Source organism: Tupaia chinensis, unplaced genomic scaffold (genome assembly GCF_000334495.1).
Source record: "Tupaia chinensis unplaced genomic scaffold, TupChi_1.0 Scaffold000330_1, whole genome shotgun sequence".
In the NCBI taxonomy this organism is placed as follows: domain Eukaryota; kingdom Metazoa; phylum Chordata; class Mammalia; order Scandentia; family Tupaiidae; genus Tupaia; species Tupaia belangeri.
Genome location: NW_006159824.1, coordinates 1,148,957 through 1,165,940, shown reverse-complemented (window position 1 = coordinate 1,165,940; position 16,984 = coordinate 1,148,957). Strand labels below are relative to the sequence as shown.

Genomic DNA, 16,984 nt, shown 5'->3' with positions numbered 1-16,984 from the left:
CGAGCCTGAGCCTGAGCCGGGCCCGAGGGCCTCTGCCCGCTTCCCCGGGGACTCACGGGACTACTCCACGGAGCTAAGCGTCACCGTGGCCGTGGGCGCCTCCCTCCTGTTCCTCAACATCCTGGCCTTCGCTGCCCTCTACTACAAGCGGGACCGGCGGCAGGAGCTTCGGTGCAGGCGGCTTAGCCCACCTGGGGGCTCGGGCTCCGGTGTGCCTGGTGGGGGCCCCCTGCTCCCTGCTGCCGGCCGAGAGCTGCCACCAGAGGAGGAGCTGGTGTCACTGCAGCTGAAGCGCGGTGGGGGTGTCGGAGCGGACCCTGCTGAGGCCCTGCGCCCCGCCTGCCCACCCGACTACACCCTGGCCCTGCGCCGGGCACCGGACGATGTGCCTCTCTTGGCCCCCGGGGCCCTGACCCTGCTGCCGAGTGGCCCGGGGGCCCCGCCCCTTCCCTCCACCTCCGCCCACCGCTACCAGCCACAACAACACGCTACCCCACCCCCACTCCACTACTCGGGTATAGGGGGCGGTTTGGGGAGGCCCTCCTCCCCGGCCCTCCCCAGCCGGGCCACCCGAAGGCAGGGAGGAGGACTTGGCGACAGGCGTTTCTCCTGTGGAGTCGTCGCACGTCATGGAGCAGCGCTACGGTGGACATGGGATTCCTCGCTGGGACGCGTGCTTTTCCCATGCAGAGAGGCCCTTTCTCTTCTCTGGACCTGGGTCTTTGAACAACTGGAGGGTGTTTTTTCCCCTCCTCTGGGACACCAGTGTTCGGTGTGTGGAAATGTGGAGGTGTGCTTTCTCACAAGGGGGTGTTTTCCCATGTGCAGGGTGAGGTTTTTTTTTGCCGCCCTGGACACATGTTGGCCCCCTCTAAGAATTTCTGCGGGGATTTGTATCCCGGGATCCTGTTCCCTCATGCCTTCTCCCACTCCCACCCGCCTCCCCACCCCCTGGAGACCCTGGAAGTGGGATGTTCTGGTACAGTGACCCTCGGCCACCAGACCACACAGGGTGGAGCCTGAGAAGCAGCCAGGAAATCACAGCACCCTCGCCCGCCTCGCCCGCCCCACCCGCGGCGAAGCATGTTTTCCCCTGCAGCTCCCACCAAGCCCTTCTCCCAGGGAGGCCCTCGCCACCCAGAGGACACAGATTTCCTGCCGGGGGAGCGGGGAGGTCTGTGCACCCCAGTGCTGCCTGGAAACATATTCTCCCGTGATTCAGGACATGCTTCTCCGACAGGAAGCTCGTCCTTGCATGTGGATGTGTGTTTTCCCAGGCAGAGGGTCCCCCTCCTCAGCCCTTCCTGCCTCCCCCCAGCTTCAGGCCCAGCACCAGGGTCCTCCTGACGCAGCAGGTGGGAACAGACTTCGGATCGACAGGAGCTGGGGGGTGTACCACCCTGAGGGGGGCTCTTGCCTTTCTCCCCCAGAGATGCCAAGTTGGGGAGGGGCGTGGGGCACGTGCCACCCACAGAGGCCATGCATGTTTGACCAAAGCCTCATCGGGGTCTGAGGACAGCCTTTCCCTCAGTCTTCAGATCATTGCTCATCTGTGCCAAACGGGGTAGGTGGGTTTGAGGAGGAAAGACCCCCCTAAGATGTGCCAGGGATTCCCCAGTCCTGGGCCACGGCAGGGGGATGTGGCAGCTAAGGGGGCCCCCAATTTGTGTCATGGTGTTATCCTTCCCTCTCAGATCCCCGTCCACCTCCCTCTCTGTCTCCCTCTTTGGAACGGTCCCCATCCCAGGGTCAGACCAGCCTTCTCTCCTCAGTTGACCACCTCCCTTCTTTAGCCTGCCCCCCTTTCCTTGTTCGGCAGGACAGAGAAGGAGCATGGAGCGGAGGTTGGGAGGGAGGCGAGCAGGGGAGAAAGGTTTCACTGGCCAGGCTGGGACAGAACGGGGTCTGCTGTGCTGAGGCGCAGATGGAAGGGGCAGTGGGGGACGGAACTGGGGCAGACACGGCGGGGAGGATCTGCAAGGAAGGTCCTGGAGTTTGAGCCTCTGGGGGGGAAACAGTGTTGGGAAGCGTTTTAAGGGACCCCAGCAATGGAGGAGAGAATCCTTAGCCACTGGCATTTTGCAGGATGCCAGTGCCAAACTTGAGTAGGGGGTGGGGTGCTGTCTTCCACTGACACCCAGATCCAGAATCCTGGTTTTGAGTCCCCTGAATTTTGCCTCTAGACTGTCCCTTCTCCCACCTCCACCCATGGAAACTTAGTTCTTTTCTGCCCCGTCTCCTGCCTGGTCTAGCTCCTCTCCAAACAGCCATGCCCTCCAAATGCTAGAGACCTGGGCCCTGAACCCTGTAGACAGATGCCCCCAGAACTGGGGCATGGGAGGGGGGCTGGGGGAACCCCATGATTCAGCCACGGACTCCAATGCCCAGCCCCTCTCCCCAGAACAACCCTGTCCCCATCCCAACCCTTTGCGGCTCTGTACACATTTTTAAACCTGGCAAAAGATGAAGAGAATATTGTAAATATAAAAGTTTAACTGTTGGTCGTGCCTGTTGTGCTGTTGGAAGGAGTGGGTGGTCTCTGTGGAAACAAGCCTGGGGGGAAGTGACTGAGGGGGAAAGGAGCCTTAACCCACCGCCCCTCTTTTCAGGGAAGAGGTCTAGGTCTGAGCAGAAGGGGGAATGGGCACTGACTTGAGGTTGCCTCGGGCAACAGGATCATTTGGGACGATCAGGACTTGTCTGAGAGACCAGAACCTGGGGTGGTTCTGGGAGGGCAGAGGTGGAACAGGTCAGAGGCTGAGCAGGCCATCTACAGGAGAGGCAGGAAAGGTGAAGGCCTGGGCTCAGCTGGGATCTGATCATGGGCCCTGGACTCAGAGTAGCCGCGGGGTACATTGTGAGGGAGAGCCCCAGCAGCATTGTGACCCGTTTACCCCCAGGACCCTCTGGGATAGGTAGGAGGCCTGGTGGACACTGTGGGCACAGTGGGCTGGGGGCCTAAGGGCCCTGGTGGCCCAAAGGACCCCCATGGCTATGGCTGAGCGGTCCCGGCCGGGGTGGGCCTCATATCAAAACCCCAACACCAACAACTGCCAGGACCTGGGCAACTCCATCCTGCTGCTATTGGGCCTTATCATCTGCATCAACATTAGCATCAATATGGCGGCCATGGTCAGGGCAGGGCAGGCGGGAGGGTGCAGGGGGGTGGCCGGGGAGCACTGGGTCACTCTGTTCTTCCTCACTTAGCTCTGGAGCCGACTCCGTGGCATCCTACACCAAGTGTTCCATCATATTGTTTGTGAGAAAGGTAAGCAGGCCCAGGAGCTGGGGCGCTGGAGAGGCAGACGGCAGGCATTCCAGCCCCGGTCCCATGCTGGCTCCGTCCCTCCCAGCTCTCCCGTCCCAGGCACCACCACCGCGGTGCAGCTTCTCTCCCGGGGCCTTCCTCTCCATCCCTGTAGGAGCCGGCCTCCCCACTGGCCTCCCTCACCGTTCCCCATCCACAGAGGCTCCCAAGTCATCCTCACCTGAGAAGCAGCCCCAGCCCTCAAAGAAGCACAACACCCCTGCAGTTCATCTCCGATGCACCATGGACCCTGTGAAAATGACCGTGACCCCCCCACCCACTCGTCGCCGGCGCCACCGTGGCTCTCTGACATGTCGCTCTCGCCGCCCGGTAGCTTGGGCCCCTGACACTGATGACGAGAAGCCCCCACCTCGGTACCCAGCAATCTGCTCCCACCACTGGGATGGCTCCCAGGACTGGGAGGGCTTCCAGCATGCCCAGAGGGGCTGGGCTCCCTGGACACAGGATGCTCCAGAGCCCCCTCCACAGACCAGCCACTTCCAATCCACTGTGGAAGAGAGGCCCCTGAAAACAGAGATCCGCTCGGAGCTCGGCCTGGAGGCCTACGTGTACCCTGTGAACCCCCCGCCTCCCAGCCCCGAAGCCCCGAGCCACAAGAACAGTGGGGCGGAGGCAGAGGGTGCGCAGTGCCAGCCTGCCTCGCCGCCTGTCCTGGGCCCAGCAAGTGTCCCTGAATTCCCCCGGCGCCGCTCCTCAGGCCGAATAGTGTATGATGCCCGGGACGTGAGGCGGCGGCTCCGGGAACTGACCAGGGAGGTGGAGGCCCTGTCCCACTGTTACCCGCTGGTCTCTGGATCCAGCACCGTTGCAGGGACAAGCAAGGACTGGGTGTACCGTCCCCTGACCGGGAGGTGACTGGAAAAAAAAATAAAAAGGAGAGAGGATGCGGTTTGTGCTGGCGTGGGGGTGCCCAGGGCCACACTGTCAGAAGGCCTGACTGCCAAAGGCACGATCCCCCTAGCAACGGCCTAGAGAGCCTGAGGACCCTCACCAACTTCTTGCCCCACAGGTTCTAGCCTCAGCTCATTTCCAGGCCATCCTTGACTCTCAGGCTCCCAGCAGCTTTCCTCCATCTTTCTTTCCTTAGAGAGAGTTTTGCTATAGGGCACGTGCACGCACCAGAGGGACAGAGAGACAGAAAGTGAGAAATCACCCCCTGGGGCAGGGGGATGGCCACACCGCAATCCCTTCTCCTCCATTCTCCTCTCGGGATTTTGGGCACGCACGCACAGGCGCCCAATGTGAGTTTTAAGCTGCCAGGTCTGGGACTTGAACTACAGTTGGTTGACTACCTGGGAGTCCAGCGATGTAACCATTATGCCATCTGCTGGTCCCAACCCCATTTTCTTTAATGCCCAGAGAGGTCTCCAAATCTTGCCCCCAGGTCCCTGGCCAGTCCTGCACTAGAGAGACCCTCCCAGCCCCATGGCCCTAGCTCATCAATGGTCTTGTCCCTGCCAAAGTCCAGGGTTAGGCTGCAGCCACAGGTGAGGCAGTTTCCTCCTTTTTAATTTTGTTGTTGTTGTTGTTGGCCATAGGGTACATGTGGTCACCAAAAAGAGACAGAGAGGGGGAAAATGAGCAATTACCCCCTTGGGGGAATGGCCACACCACAGCCCCTTCTACTTCATTCTCCTCCTGGTACTTTGGAAATGCACGTACACAAGCCCAGTGTGAGTTTCAAGCCACCAGGTCTGGAACTCGAACCACAGTTGTCCATGTGGGAATCCAACACCTTCACCTCCTCACCACCCGCTGGTCCTGGCACGGTTTCCTCAAGTCCTGGGTTTTTCTGTTTGTTGGTTGGTTTGTTTTAGAGAGAAATGGCTGAGAGGGTTTCTAGGTCCTCAAAGTTTTCCAGCCAAATCCTGAAGCTCCTCAAGTACCCTCAAGCAAGCTTGGAGCTGAAGAGGGAACACTGGGGGCCACTCGAGAGCTACCTCAACATAATGTCCCAGCCCTCTGTGACCGCACTCCCCTGCTTAGCCCACTGTGACACACAGAGACTGAGGCTGTATGATGCCCGGGACGTGAGGCGGCGGCTCCGGGAACTGACCAGGGAGGTGGAGGCCCTGTCCCACTGTTACCCGCTGGTCTCTGGATCCAGCACCGTTGCAGGGACAAGCAAGGACTGGGTGGACCGTCCCCTGACCGGGAGGTGACTGGAAAAAAAAATAAAAAGGAGAGAGGATGCGGTTTGTGCTGGCGTGGGGGTGCCCAGGGCCACACTGTCAGAAGGCCTGACTGCCAAAGGCACGATCCCCCTAGCAACGGCCTAGAGAGCCTGAGGACCCTCACCAACTTCTTGCCCCACAGGTTCTAGCCTCAGCTCATTTCCAGGCCATCCTTGACTCTCAGGCTCCCAGCAGCTTTCCTCCATCTTTCTTTCCTTAGAGAGAGTTTTGCTATAGGGCACGTGCACGCACCAGAGGGACAGAGAGACAGAAAGTGAGAAATCACCCCCCAGGGGGGATGGCCACACCGCAATCCCTTCTCCTCCATTCTCCTCTCGGGATTTTGGGCACGCACGCACAGGCGCCCAATGTGAGTTTTAAGCTGCCAGGTCTGGGACTTGAACTACAGTTGGTTGACTACCTGGGAGTCCAGCGATGTAACCATTATGCCATCTGCTGGTCCCAACCCCATTTTCTTTAATGCCCAGAGAGGTCTCCAAATCTTGCCCCCAGGTCCCTGGCCAGTCCTGCACTAGAGAGACCCTCCCAGCCCCATGGCCCTAGCTCATCAATGGTCTTGTCCCTGCCAAAGTCCAGGGTTAGGCTGCAGCCACAGGTGAGGCAGTTTCCTCCTTTTTAATTTTGTTGTTGTTGTTGTTGGCCATAGGGTACATGTGGTCACCAAAAAGAGACAGAGAGGGGGAAAATGAGCAATTACCCCCTTGGGGGAATGGCCACACCACAGCCCCTTCTACTTCATTCTCCTCCTGGTACTTTGGAAATGCACGTACACAAGCCCAGTGTGAGTTTCAAGCCACCAGGTCTGGAACTCGAACCACAGTTGTCCATGTGGGAATCCAACACCTTCACCTCCTCACCACCCGCTGGTCCTGGCACGGTTTCCTCAAGTCCTGGGTTTTTCTGTTTGTTGGTTGGTTTGTTTTAGAGAGAAATGGCTGAGAGGGTTTCTAGGTCCTCAAAGTTTTCCAGCCAAATCCTGAAGCTCCTCAAGTACCCTCAAGCAAGCTTGGAGCTGAAGAGGGAACACTGGGGGCCACTCGAGAGCTACCTCAACATAATGTCCCAGCCCTCTGTGACCGCACTCCCCTGCTTAGCCCACTGTGACACACAGAGACTGAGGCTCAGAGACATCAGTGACTTGCTCATGGCCACACTGACACCAAGGAGAACATCCCATCCTCCTGCAGGTAGATCCCCATCGCCACTGAGTCTGCCTGGCTCATCGGAACTGCCCACCATGCAAACTTATTAGAACATTCTGGGACCAGCAGTTAGCATAATGGCTATGTCGCTCAACTTCCATGTAGTCGACCGCGGTTCGAGTCCCGGACCCGGGGGCTTAAAATCACACCGGATGCGTGGGCGTGCGGGCCCAAGATCCCGAGAGGAGAATGGAGGAGAAGGGATTGCAGCGTGGTCATGCCCCCAGGGGGTGATTTCTCGCTTTCCATCTCTCTGTCTTTCTAGTGAGTGCACGCGCCCTATAGCAAAAAACCTCTCCAAAAAAAAAGAACATTCTACCCACTGGGCAGCAGGGAAACTCAGGCCCCTCCTCACCTAGACGACAAGGACCCCGTGCACGTGCACACACACACAACTTGGGAACCTCATGAGAGTGATTCCTGGATCAAGGAGCTGGCTTCACCCTCCACACTGATGCAAGTCAGCAGACAGACCTGACACGAATCAGCCTGCTTCTCCGTCCATTTCCACTCGGCTAACGTCCGTCATTTTAAACTGTGTCCATTCAGTAGGTGTGTACTGAGCATCTATTATGTGTTGGGAGGCTTGCTGGGCAATGCTCACTGGCCTTTTCTCTATCTCTGCTAGTAGTTCACTGCAGAAACAAATGACCTTCAGTTCCCAGGGTGCCATCGTCCTAGACCCCAGCGATGAACCTGGTTTGTATCAAAGACTCCTTTTGTCACATCAGCAATTACATCTGTTCCTGCTTTGTTCATTTTGTACAGTTTTCTCTTTTAATAATTTTTTTTAATTGCCAGAATGGTTATGTACTCACCAGAGAGAAAGACAGGGCAAAAGGATTCCCAATGAAACACGGTCATGCCACAATCCTTTCTGTCCCGTTTCTCCGTTCTGTGTGTGTGCGTTTTGTTTTTATTTTAGGTTCTTCCCATAGGGTGCATGTGCTTGCAGGAGAGAGGCAGAGAGGGAAAGTAAGAAATCACCCCTCAGAGGGGATGGCCATGCCGCAATCCCTTTTCTTCCATTCTTCTCTCAGGATTTTGGGTGCGCACGTACACATGCCCAGCATGATTTTCAAGCAACTAGGTCCAGGACTCGAACCATAGTCGGCCATGTGGGAGTCCAGCACCGGAATCACCACATCACCTGCTGGCCCCCATTCTCTGTGTGTGTGCATTTAAAGAGTTATTTATGCAATGTTATCACTATTATTTTTTAATTTGCTACAGGGTATACGGGCTCACCAGAGAGAGAGAGGGAGGGAAAGTGAGATAGCACCCACCAGGTGCAGGATTCATGCAGTGGTCATCCATGTGGGAATCCGGTGCCATAACTATCGCACCACCTGCTGGCCCCTGTACAGTTTTCTTAAGGGGATAGCTAACAGTTTTTCTTTTTAACAAATTATGTATTCAATTGTATTATTGCTATAGGCACATGTGCTCACCGAAGTGAGAGAGGCAGGGAGAGAGTGAGAAAGCAGACTGCCAGGTCTGGGATTCAAGGTCAGCCATGTGGAAGTCCAGCACCTTAAACACCACACCACCCCCGACACCAGCGAACAGGTTTTTCTTTTTTTCAACTTTTTGCCATAGAGTGCATGTGCTTGCCAGAGAGAGACAGACACACACACAGAAAGAAAAAGTGAGAAATCATTCCCCAGAGGGGATGGCCATGCTGCAATCCCTTCTCCATCCTCCTCCTGGGATTTCGGGCATGTACGCACACCAATTCGGTGTGAGTTTTAAGACACCAGGTCCAGGACTCGAACTGCAGTCGGCCATGTGGGAGTCCAATGCCTTAACTGCCATGCCACTCGCTGGCCCCAGCTAACAGTTTTTGAACCTGAAGGCAGTGGTGGGGCAGCAGAGAACAGCTGAGGAAGACTACCTGTGTGTGGGGTCGGTCTCTGGCAGCGGCAGCAACTGGGGCAAGGCAGAAGCTGGTCTGACCAGCCGAAGGGCTCGTGGGCTCAGGGACCAGCAGCAGCTAGGGCTGCAGTGCTGGCCAGGAGTGGGTAGTGCTGGCAGGAATGGGTCCTCCAGGAATTAGGACAGGGAGATGGGCAGGATAGGGACTGGTACGGCAAGGTGACCCCAGAGGGGTCCTGCTGTCAGCGAGCTAGCCATCCTAGCTGCTGGCCACGAAGGGGACGAAGGGGACGAAGGGGACGGGGTGAGGCACATAAGCAGGCTACCTAAATTGTGATAATAGCTCCTTATGCACGAATCAACCCCTGCAAAGACTCTCGTAGCTGTGGCTGCTGAATTTTCAGATCGGGAATCAGGTGCAAAGTCAAGCAAGCCTCGTGGAGACAGAGGACAAACTGAACTCTGGGGCCCCTGGGGACTGGGTTCTACCGACTGGGAGCCAAGGGTAGAGATGGCCGTATGAGGGACCAGCAGGGTAGATAAAGGAGCTGCCGCCTCTGCATTGTGACTCCCCACCTTGCCTCATTGTGACCTGGCTCCCTCACCAGCACGTAGGTACCTCCAGGTGCTGGGATGAGTGCAGTGTGGGTCTGGTCTGGAGGGGGGGGTGGCGTCGGTGGGGGGGCGGCCCAAGTGGCCCGAGGACCCCCCCCATGGAAAACCAGCTATGGCATGACCACCTGGGGTGCTGCAGTCAATACCAGGAAAGCCCTCAGGATGCGGAGAACATCCTGCTCCTGCTGCTGGGCCTCACCGTTCTCGTCAACATCAGCATCAACGTGGCAACCGTGGTGGGTGATGGAGGCCATCCCCGGGGTGGAGAGGGCTGACGGGGGAGCCAGCTGCAGCCTGCACCTCCACCTGCAGGAACGGTCTTGACTGGGGTGGGGTGGGGGTGGGGAGCCTAGCCCTGACGGCCACCCCACCGCACCGCTAGATGTGGCATGGGCTCCAGAATGCCTTAGACAAGATGATCTGCTGGATTAATCAGAAAAGTAAGTCTAGCAGCCAGAGAGATGCCCCCCCACTACTTCCCACAGCCCTGGAAACCCAGCCCCCCCTGTGCCTCCCCTCCCCTTCTAACAACTGCCCGGACCTCATGGACTCTTGCCTCCCCAGATGACGCCCAGGCTAATGAATGTTCTGCCAAAGACCCCCCAGCCAAGGCCCAGGACGTCCACATCCACTGCATCCTGGACCCTGTACAGGTCAAGATGACCCAACCCACACGCTGCTCCTCTTCCTCCTGCTACCATCCCCGCAGCCGCCGCAGTCGCCAACGCCAACGCCGCCAACGGAGTCGCCCCTGCAGCCACCAGCAGAGGCCGCAGAACTACCGATGGTTCCCCCCTGGCTGCTCACTCTTCCGTCACCAACATCACAACCACAAGAAGTCACAGCCACAGCCAGTGCCCTTCTTTGACAGAGAGGACTGGGACTCCGACCTGGAGGAGGAGGAAGATGACCTGTCCTTCCCCCATCCCAAGTGCCCACGTGGGGGCTGGGCTGGGCGCTACCGGCAAATGGCCCTGCCCTCCAATATGGGACTGTGGGGCCGCCAGGGTGGAATCCTGGCCAGCCTGCCACCGCCTTCGCTCTACCTGTCACCTGAGCTGCGCCGCCTGCCCAAGCGTGTGGAGGCCAAGTCCGAGCTGAGGCTGCAGTCCTACGGGCCCCGTTACGCACACTCACAGTCCCACGTTTGGGGCAACCAGGAGGCTGAGCAGCGGGCCCCGTCTCCACCACCTTCCCGCCGGCTGCCCCCTAATCCCTCCTGTGCTCCTGGAGGACACAGCCCTTATCCCTCAGGGGGCCAGATACTGTGTGACTCCTGGGATCAGTGGCGGCACGGCGTGGAGGACGCCGAGCCCCCACCTGTCTTGGCATCCCGAAACTACCGGCCGGAAGTTCAGGTCTACCGGGAATACTACTCCCCACAGTCCCACCGGCGAAGCCTCCCTGGCCATGCTCACAGCCAGCCCAACCGCAGTCCCCACCCATCCATGGGACACTTGGGTTACAGCTCCCGGGATCCCCACGAACTACGACGCCGGCCCGCTGACTGGGCTGAGGCCCCGGCCACTCGGCACACTCTGACCACCTCCACCTCGCTCACGGTGCTGGGCGAGGCCTCCTGCCAAAGGGCACCGGCTCCCAGCTCCGCCCTGCTCCCACATTCCTCCCAGCCCCTGCCGGAAGTCCAGGCTGCTGATCCCGCCCCACCCCCGGCCCCGTTCATTCCACTCAGCCGGAACCCAGGCGGCAATGCCAGCTACCAGGTGTATGACAGCCTGGAGCTGAAGCGGCAGGTGCAGGAGGGCAGGGCGCGCGCCAGCTCACTGCCTCCACCTTCCAGCTCGGCCTCCAGGCCCTCCCTGCACAGGAGCCGGACTGGGAAACTGAAATGAGCGGCGGGCAATGTGGGTGGGTGAGAAGAATAAAGAGAAACAGAGTCCAGGAAGCGCGGTGGAGGTCTGTGACTCCGCAGCGCCGCTCCTCCTCCCGCCCTGGGTCCCTGCCTCTTGACTTCCTGGAATGAGAAAACAGTGCCCCATTCTTGGCATGGAGGGTCTCCAGGCTTAGTGGCCATGTCCCTGCCAGCAGGCCCCTCCTGCTCCTGTACCACCCACTAAGACCTCTTGCAGACTCCAAGCCATCGGTCTCTGGGCACCTACCCTGTCTCTTCACTCTCCCTGTCCCCAAAGGATACAGAGGCTCATTCAAGAAACTGAGGTCAGAATCCAGACCTGGGTTCCACATCTGGGCAGATGTGGACCTGTGAGTCGGTGCAGGGCAGGAAGAAAGCTGAGGCTCTGGCTTCAGCCCGGCCTTCCCCGGGCCCTGACGTCAAGGTCTACCCGTTCTCAGGAGTTGTCAGGGTGGAGAGTTCAGGATTTGCAACTGACACTTGAAGGAACGATAGAATTATTGAGAGTGTGAGCAAGTGAACCAGTGGGCAGCAAGGGAAGGACTGAGCTAGAGGAGGGAATGCATTGGCCATCAGGTCCTGTTTGACTCTCCAGGCTCAGATTTCTCAAAACGGGTTACCAGGGAACTCCACTGTAGGCCCTCTTCTTCCTCTGTCTCCCTTACTGTGACCTCAGCCATCTGCCCTATTATGACTCGGTCAGTCTCTCCCTCCCCCATCAAAGAAGTCTGGCTCCTAGTATGTGGGGGCCAGGGGGCCCAGGTAGTCCTGGGACCCCAGGCCATGGGTGAGCAAGCCCACCATGAAGTCCACGTGTGCTCTGGCACCAACCCCAGGAAGTGTCAGGACATTGGAGACTCAATTCTTCTGATTCTGGGAAGCTTCATCTTGCTCAACGTGGGGATCAATGTGGTGACTCTGGTCAGGGCAGGGACTGGGCAGCAGGGTTTGGGGAGTTCTGGGGTCTGGAATGGGGTGAGATGAGGGGGCTTCCAGGATGTGGCCAGACACAGGTTGGACTTTGGGGCTCACCCTACTTCCGGATTCTTTCCTTCCCTGCTTCCCTCAGCTCTGGAGGCATCTGAAGAGCTCCTTGCGGATTCTTTTCCATCATTTTTTCCCAAAAGGTGAGTAGGCCCCAGCATGGACTCCTGGGGATGTGGGCCTGACCCCCTTCTCAGTCCTCGGGAACCCAAGCCTTGCCCATACCTTGTCTCCCTGCAGACAAGCAGCCCGGAGGTATAGGCAGCCACGCCCTGTGCATGCGCTGCTCTGCGGACCCCAAGAACCTGTGCTCCAGAGCCTCTCCTCGCTTCCATTATTGCCCGAGCTTCCTGCTCAGGCACACCAACCACCTGGACTCCTGGATACCAGACACGAACGATGAGAAGGCTTCTGGGTGCTGCTGGATGCCACCTCAGTGTGGACATGCTGGGGCTCCCACGGAGGCCCCGTGTGGGCTGTGGAAGGAGGGGATGATGGGAACTGGGGAGGCCGCTCGGGTCACAACCTTAAAGGCTAAAGCCTCCTTGCTCTCCAGGCCAGCGGCACCTTCTCAGTTCCAGAAGATGAGCAAATTGGACATGGTTCCTCTCCGCTTGCCCCATGAGAACAAGACTAAGACCCCAGCCCAGGCACAGACCCACACCGAAGCTCACACCCCTGAGCACCCTCCTGTCCACACCGAGACCCAGTCCCCAGCCCACTCCCCTGAGTGCGCCCACTCTCAGACTAAGGGCCTTAAGCACGCGTCAGCCCAGGCACCAGCCCATGCCAAAGCCCAGACCCCAGCTCCTAACCCCACCCACACCCCTACCCCTACCCCAGCCCACATGTCAGCCCATCTCTCAGTCCAGACCCTGCCCCACACCCCAGCCCCTACCTTGGCCTCTACTCCCCATGCCACAACCCACACATCAGCCCACACAGCAGCCCAGGTCCCAACCCGGTCCCCATCTCAGGACTCTGAACATGCCTCAGCCTACTCCCTGATGCTGGGCCCTGAGCACACATCAGCCCATGGCCCAGCATATACCCCAGTCCAGTCTCATCTAATCCACACCCACTCCCCCACCCCCGCCCCAACCCCTGCTCCTGTCCTAGCCCCTACACCAGTCCCTGTCCAAATTTCTTCCCCAGCCTCTGCCCCAGCACTGGTCATGGCCCTGACTACCACTCCGGTCCCTGCTCCCGTCCCTATCACCACCACAGACCCTATCCTAACTCCCATTTCCCCTTCCCTGGCCACCCTCAGCCACAGCTCCACTGCAGGCCATGTGGTCTATGATGCCCGCAGGGTAAAGCAGAATATCTTCCATATGTGCTCCCCCCAGAGCTCTGGGTATTCCAGAAAGGGCTTGGATACCCTCTCCAAGCCCCAGGAGGGGCAGGGCCTCATGAGCTCTGGTTCACCTGAGCAAACATCAAAGCAACACAGTGGGGACAGTGCCAAGGCTCCTGCAGGATCCATACTGGGCTACCTGGAGCTGGGGAATATGGAATGGAAGATCTCAGATAATGCCAAAGACAAGCTTTCCCAGCCCAAGACCTTCCCTTACTGCAGATTCCATCCTAGCAGTTCTGAGAACACGGACTCACAGGCTCCAGTCTACCCCAAGTTCCTGGTCTATTCCCAGGATGCTACGCCTTCTAAGCCTTGCTTTCACTCTCCAAGCACTGTGCAGAGCACCTTGAGTACACTTACTCCACCATGCACTCTTTCTCTGCCCCTTGTTTCTCCCAGATCCTTTGTCCTTCCTCAACCCACCAACCCTCGGAAGCCCTCGATCTTAATACAAACCCCCACCTTTCTTCCAGCCCCCAAGTCTCCTCAGTCTATTTCCTCTTCCCAATTCCCCATCCCTCCCCAGTTTGCTACCATTTCCCAAACCCTGGTCCAACCTCAACACCCTGAACTTCATAATAGTCTAGGCCTTATCCAAGACCCTGGCTTCCAAAAGCCCTCGTGTCCTTCAAAAGACTCCAGAATGCCCAGGAACCCAGATCTTACCCTAAATCCAGGCCCCCACAGGAGCTCAGAACTTACCCAAGATCTAGGTCTCCACAGGTACCCAAGTCTTGCTCAAGATCCAGGCCTACGCATGTTCCCAGGCCTCACCCAAGACCGTTATCTCTGCAAGAATATAAGCCCTTCCCAAGATTCTGGTCTTCACAAGAACTCAAGCATTGCCCAAGAGACTGGTTCCAAAAAGATCCTGAATCCTACTCAAGGTGCTAGTGTCTTCAGGAGTCCGTGTCTAATACAACCCTTGGTCCTTCACAAGAACACACCATTTACCCAAACACCTGACCTTCAGAAGGGTTCAGACTTTATGCAAGACTCTGGAGCCTGTAGGAATCTTGAACTAAACCAAGGGACTGTAGTCTACAAAAGTCAAGATATTTCTCAAGCAACTGACCTCCAAAAGAGCCCAGGTCCTTCTCCAGATTCCAAAGATAACAAGAGTACAGACAATGTCCAAGATTCAGCAGCCCATAGGCACCCCGGCCTTCCCCAAGATTCTGGACCACAGAAGAGACCATACTTTGCCCAAGACTCAGAGGTCAGCAAGTGCTCAGAACTTACCCAGCAATCTGATCTCTCCAAGAACCCAGGACTTGGCCTCCATAAGGGCTCAGGCCTCACGCAAGACTCAGGAGACTACAAGAATCCAAGCCTTATCCAAGATGCTGGAGTCTGTAGGGTTCCAGGCTGTTCTCAAGATTCTGACCACCACAAGAGTCCAGGCCTCACCCAAGACACCAAAGTTGAAAAGAAATTTAAACCCACCCAAGACACTGGAATTTACAGGACCCCAAAACATAGTCAAGACTCTAACCTCCACAAGTGCTCAAGAAATAACCAAGATCCTGGCCCCTGTAAGGACTCAGCCCTTGCCCAAGACTCTAGCCACCCTAAGACTCCAGGTCTCTCCCGGGACTCTGGCCTCCACAGGGATCCATGCCTTATCTCAGATCCTGGCCTCCACAAGAACCCAAGCTTTGTTCCAGGTACTGAATCTGTCCAAGTCTTGGGCCCACTCCAGATCCCAAAGTCAACACTGTCTCCAAGGAAGATAATTGTATCCGAGAAGCCTCAGAAGGACGATGCAGAACAGCATGTAACTTGGACTTCAAGCCCACTCAACCAGAATTCCAGCCCTTCTAAGATCCGAATGATCTCCAATAACCTGCAGACCTTCTCAGAGGTACCCGTACTCATTGAACTGCAGCCACCCTCCCGGCGGGCAGGCAGCCGAGACTGGGTGTACCACCCTGTAGAAACGGTTTCTCCAGACTGCCAGAACTATCGCCAGATGTCCATGCCTCCCAAAATGAACTGGAAGTGCCACTGCCCTGGACCAGGCACCCGGGTAGGGCATGTGGTCTCTGATGCCCGCCAGAGACAGACAGTAGTGGGCAGGGACAAGTGTGAAGCCCTGTTTCCCAGACGCCTTCGCCAAGAGGCACCCAGCAACTCAGGGGAGACCATCAAGGAGTGGGGGTATCAGAATGTGATGAGGACCTTGGAAAAAGAGGGGACAAAGTTGCATGAGGAATAAAAAAGTGACAGAAGTGTTCTGTGGCTGTTGGAGGCCGTGCACCCTAGCCCTGTCCCTGATGCTGGGCACTCGCAGAGCCTGATGACGGCTGGGACTAACATGTCCCTGCTCCTGCTCCAAAGCTGCATAGCTAAGGCCATTTTCATAAAAGTCTTAGAGTTTTTTGTTTTGTCTTGTTTTTAGATTTTTGCATAAGGCACTTGCACTCATGGCGGGGGGGGGGAAGTGATAAATCACCCTCTCCAGGGGTGATGACCACGCTGTAATCCCCTCTTCTCTATTCTTTTCTTGGGATTTTGGGTACTCATGCACACGCACCCTGTGTGGTTTTTCAAGCTGCCGGGTCCAGGACGCAAACAATGGAGTCGGCCATGTGGGACCCAACATCTTGACCACCACATCACCTGTTGGCCCCAAAGCCCTAGAGATTTATCATCCAATACAGTAGCCACTAGCCGTGTGTCGCTATTAAAATTTAAATGAAATATAATTAAAAATCCTGTCAGTCTCATCATCTACATTCCAAGATCCCACTAGCCACGTATGGCTGGTGTCTACGATATTGGAATAGTACAAATGTAGGACATTCTCATCACGGAAAATTCTATTGGCAAGCCTGGCTTTAAAGTTTACAGGAATTTTCCTTTGTCACCCTTGCCCCAAAATCTTCAGAGCTCCTACAGAGCCCAGAGAACTTGATTCTTTTTAGGGTGCCACAGAGGCCACCCTCTGGGAGGAGGTGAGATGTAGGGATGTCAGATATCTGATTACCTGGGGTACCAGACCGAGAGAAAGCAGTTTTCAGTTCTGACCCAGCCTCTTGGATCACAACCAAATGTATGGAAACCTACCCATTCTCTTTTTGTTTTGTTTTGTTTTGGAGAGATTTTTGCTATAGGGCACGTGCGCTCGCCAGAAAGACAGAGACAGACAGAAAGCGAGAAATCACCCCCAAGGGGGGATGGCCACACCGCAATCTCCTCCATTCTCCTCTCGGGATCTTGGGCACGCAGGCACACACGCCCGGCATGAGTTTAAGCCCCTGGGTCCAGGACTCAAGCTGCGGTCGACTACATGGAAGTTGAGCGACATAGCCGTTACACTAACTGCTGGTCCCTGGAAACCTACCCGTTCTGCATCAGCTTCCCAGCAGTCCCAGCCTCGACTGTCAGGAGAGAACAGCTCTCTTTAACAGTGACTAGGAACCCCCGTGATCTGAGATTTCTAAATTGAGCTCTGGATTTTGAGAGTCCCTTGCTTTGAAGGCCAATCATTTGTCTAGGTGCCCCTGCTTAATTCTCTTGCCCCTGACACATCCCTCTTTGGAGACAGAA

General features: G+C 57.0%; 4 protein-coding genes and 1 long non-coding RNA gene across 7 annotated transcripts in view; all 5 read left to right on the top strand.

Moving 5' to 3' along the window:
• The window catches only part of NLGN2 (neuroligin 2), a 9,981-nt gene extending 9,376 nt beyond the window's left edge, over window positions 1–605 (top strand). The window contains 2 exon segments of the mRNA XM_027773155.1: window positions 1–441; window positions 443–605. The exon segment at window positions 1–441 is cut by the window's left edge and continues 267 nt beyond it. Of these exon segments, the coding sequence (XP_027628956.1) occupies window positions 1–441; window positions 443–521 (520 nt within the window). The 3' untranslated portion in view covers window positions 522–605.
• A 2,305-nt stretch (window positions 606–2,910) lies between these two features.
• On the top strand, window positions 2,911–5,512 carry SPEM1 (spermatid maturation 1). 3 transcript variants are annotated; one of them, XM_014589057.1, is made up of 4 exons: window positions 2,911–3,132; window positions 3,208–3,268; window positions 3,423–4,080; window positions 5,388–5,512. In XM_014589057.1, the coding sequence occupies exons 1-4, from the start codon at window positions 2,989–2,991 to the stop codon at window positions 5,488–5,490; spliced, it is 966 nt and encodes a 321-aa protein (XP_014444543.1). In that variant the 5' UTR covers window positions 2,911–2,988; the 3' UTR covers window positions 5,491–5,512. The 3 variants fall into 3 exon arrangements, with proteins under 3 accessions (XP_014444543.1, XP_014444542.1, XP_006151866.1); XM_014589056.1 differs by lacking the exon at window positions 5,388–5,512 and having other exon boundaries at window positions 3,423–4,212; XM_006151804.2 differs by lacking the exon at window positions 5,388–5,512 and having other exon boundaries at window positions 2,914–3,132; window positions 3,468–4,212.
• Window positions 5,513–6,565: 1,053 nt separating this feature from the next.
• On the top strand, window positions 6,566–7,439 carry LOC106735212 (uncharacterized). The gene is made up of 3 exons (XR_001370605.1): window positions 6,566–6,710; window positions 6,991–7,277; window positions 7,354–7,439. It is a non-coding gene; the product is annotated as an uncharacterized LOC106735212 (long non-coding RNA).
• A 1,822-nt stretch (window positions 7,440–9,261) lies between these two features.
• On the top strand, window positions 9,262–11,146 carry SPEM2 (SPEM family member 2). The gene is made up of 3 exons (XM_006151805.1): window positions 9,262–9,451; window positions 9,598–9,655; window positions 9,780–11,146. The coding sequence occupies exons 1-3, from the start codon at window positions 9,314–9,316 to the stop codon at window positions 11,066–11,068; spliced, it is 1,485 nt and encodes a 494-aa protein (XP_006151867.1). The 5' UTR covers window positions 9,262–9,313; the 3' UTR covers window positions 11,069–11,146.
• Window positions 11,147–11,829: 683 nt separating this feature from the next.
• Window positions 11,830–15,780, top strand: SPEM3 (SPEM family member 3). Its single transcript, XM_006151806.3, is given in 4 exon segments — window positions 11,830–12,009; window positions 12,158–12,215; window positions 12,313–15,569; window positions 15,571–15,780. Coding segments are annotated over 4 exon segments (3,489 nt in total). The 5' UTR covers window positions 11,830–11,871; the 3' UTR covers window positions 15,607–15,780.
• The last annotated feature ends 1,204 nt before the right edge of the window (window positions 15,781–16,984 follow it).

What these genes read in the sequence shown, in the direction of transcription:
- SPEM1 (XM_014589057.1), top strand. Translation starts at nt 2,989, where the DNA reads ATGGCTATGGCTGAGCGGTCCCGGCCGGGGTGGGCCTCATATCAAAAC. An exon ending in GCATCAATATGGCGGCCATG is followed by an intron (nt 3,133 to 3,207) that starts GTCAGGGCAGGG and finishes TTCCTCACTTAG; the next exon opens with CTCTGGAGCCGACTCCGTGG. An exon ending in CGGCTCCGGGAACTGACCAG is followed by an intron (nt 4,081 to 5,387) that starts GGAGGTGGAGGC and finishes GGAACTGACCAG; the next exon opens with GGAGGTGGAGGCCCTGTCCC.
- SPEM2 (XM_006151805.1), top strand. Translation starts at nt 9,314, where the DNA reads ATGGAAAACCAGCTATGGCATGACCACCTGGGGTGCTGCAGTCAATAC. An exon ending in GCATCAACGTGGCAACCGTG is followed by an intron (nt 9,452 to 9,597) that starts GTGGGTGATGGA and finishes CCGCACCGCTAG; the next exon opens with ATGTGGCATGGGCTCCAGAA. An exon ending in CTGCTGGATTAATCAGAAAA is followed by an intron (nt 9,656 to 9,779) that starts GTAAGTCTAGCA and finishes TTGCCTCCCCAG; the next exon opens with ATGACGCCCAGGCTAATGAA.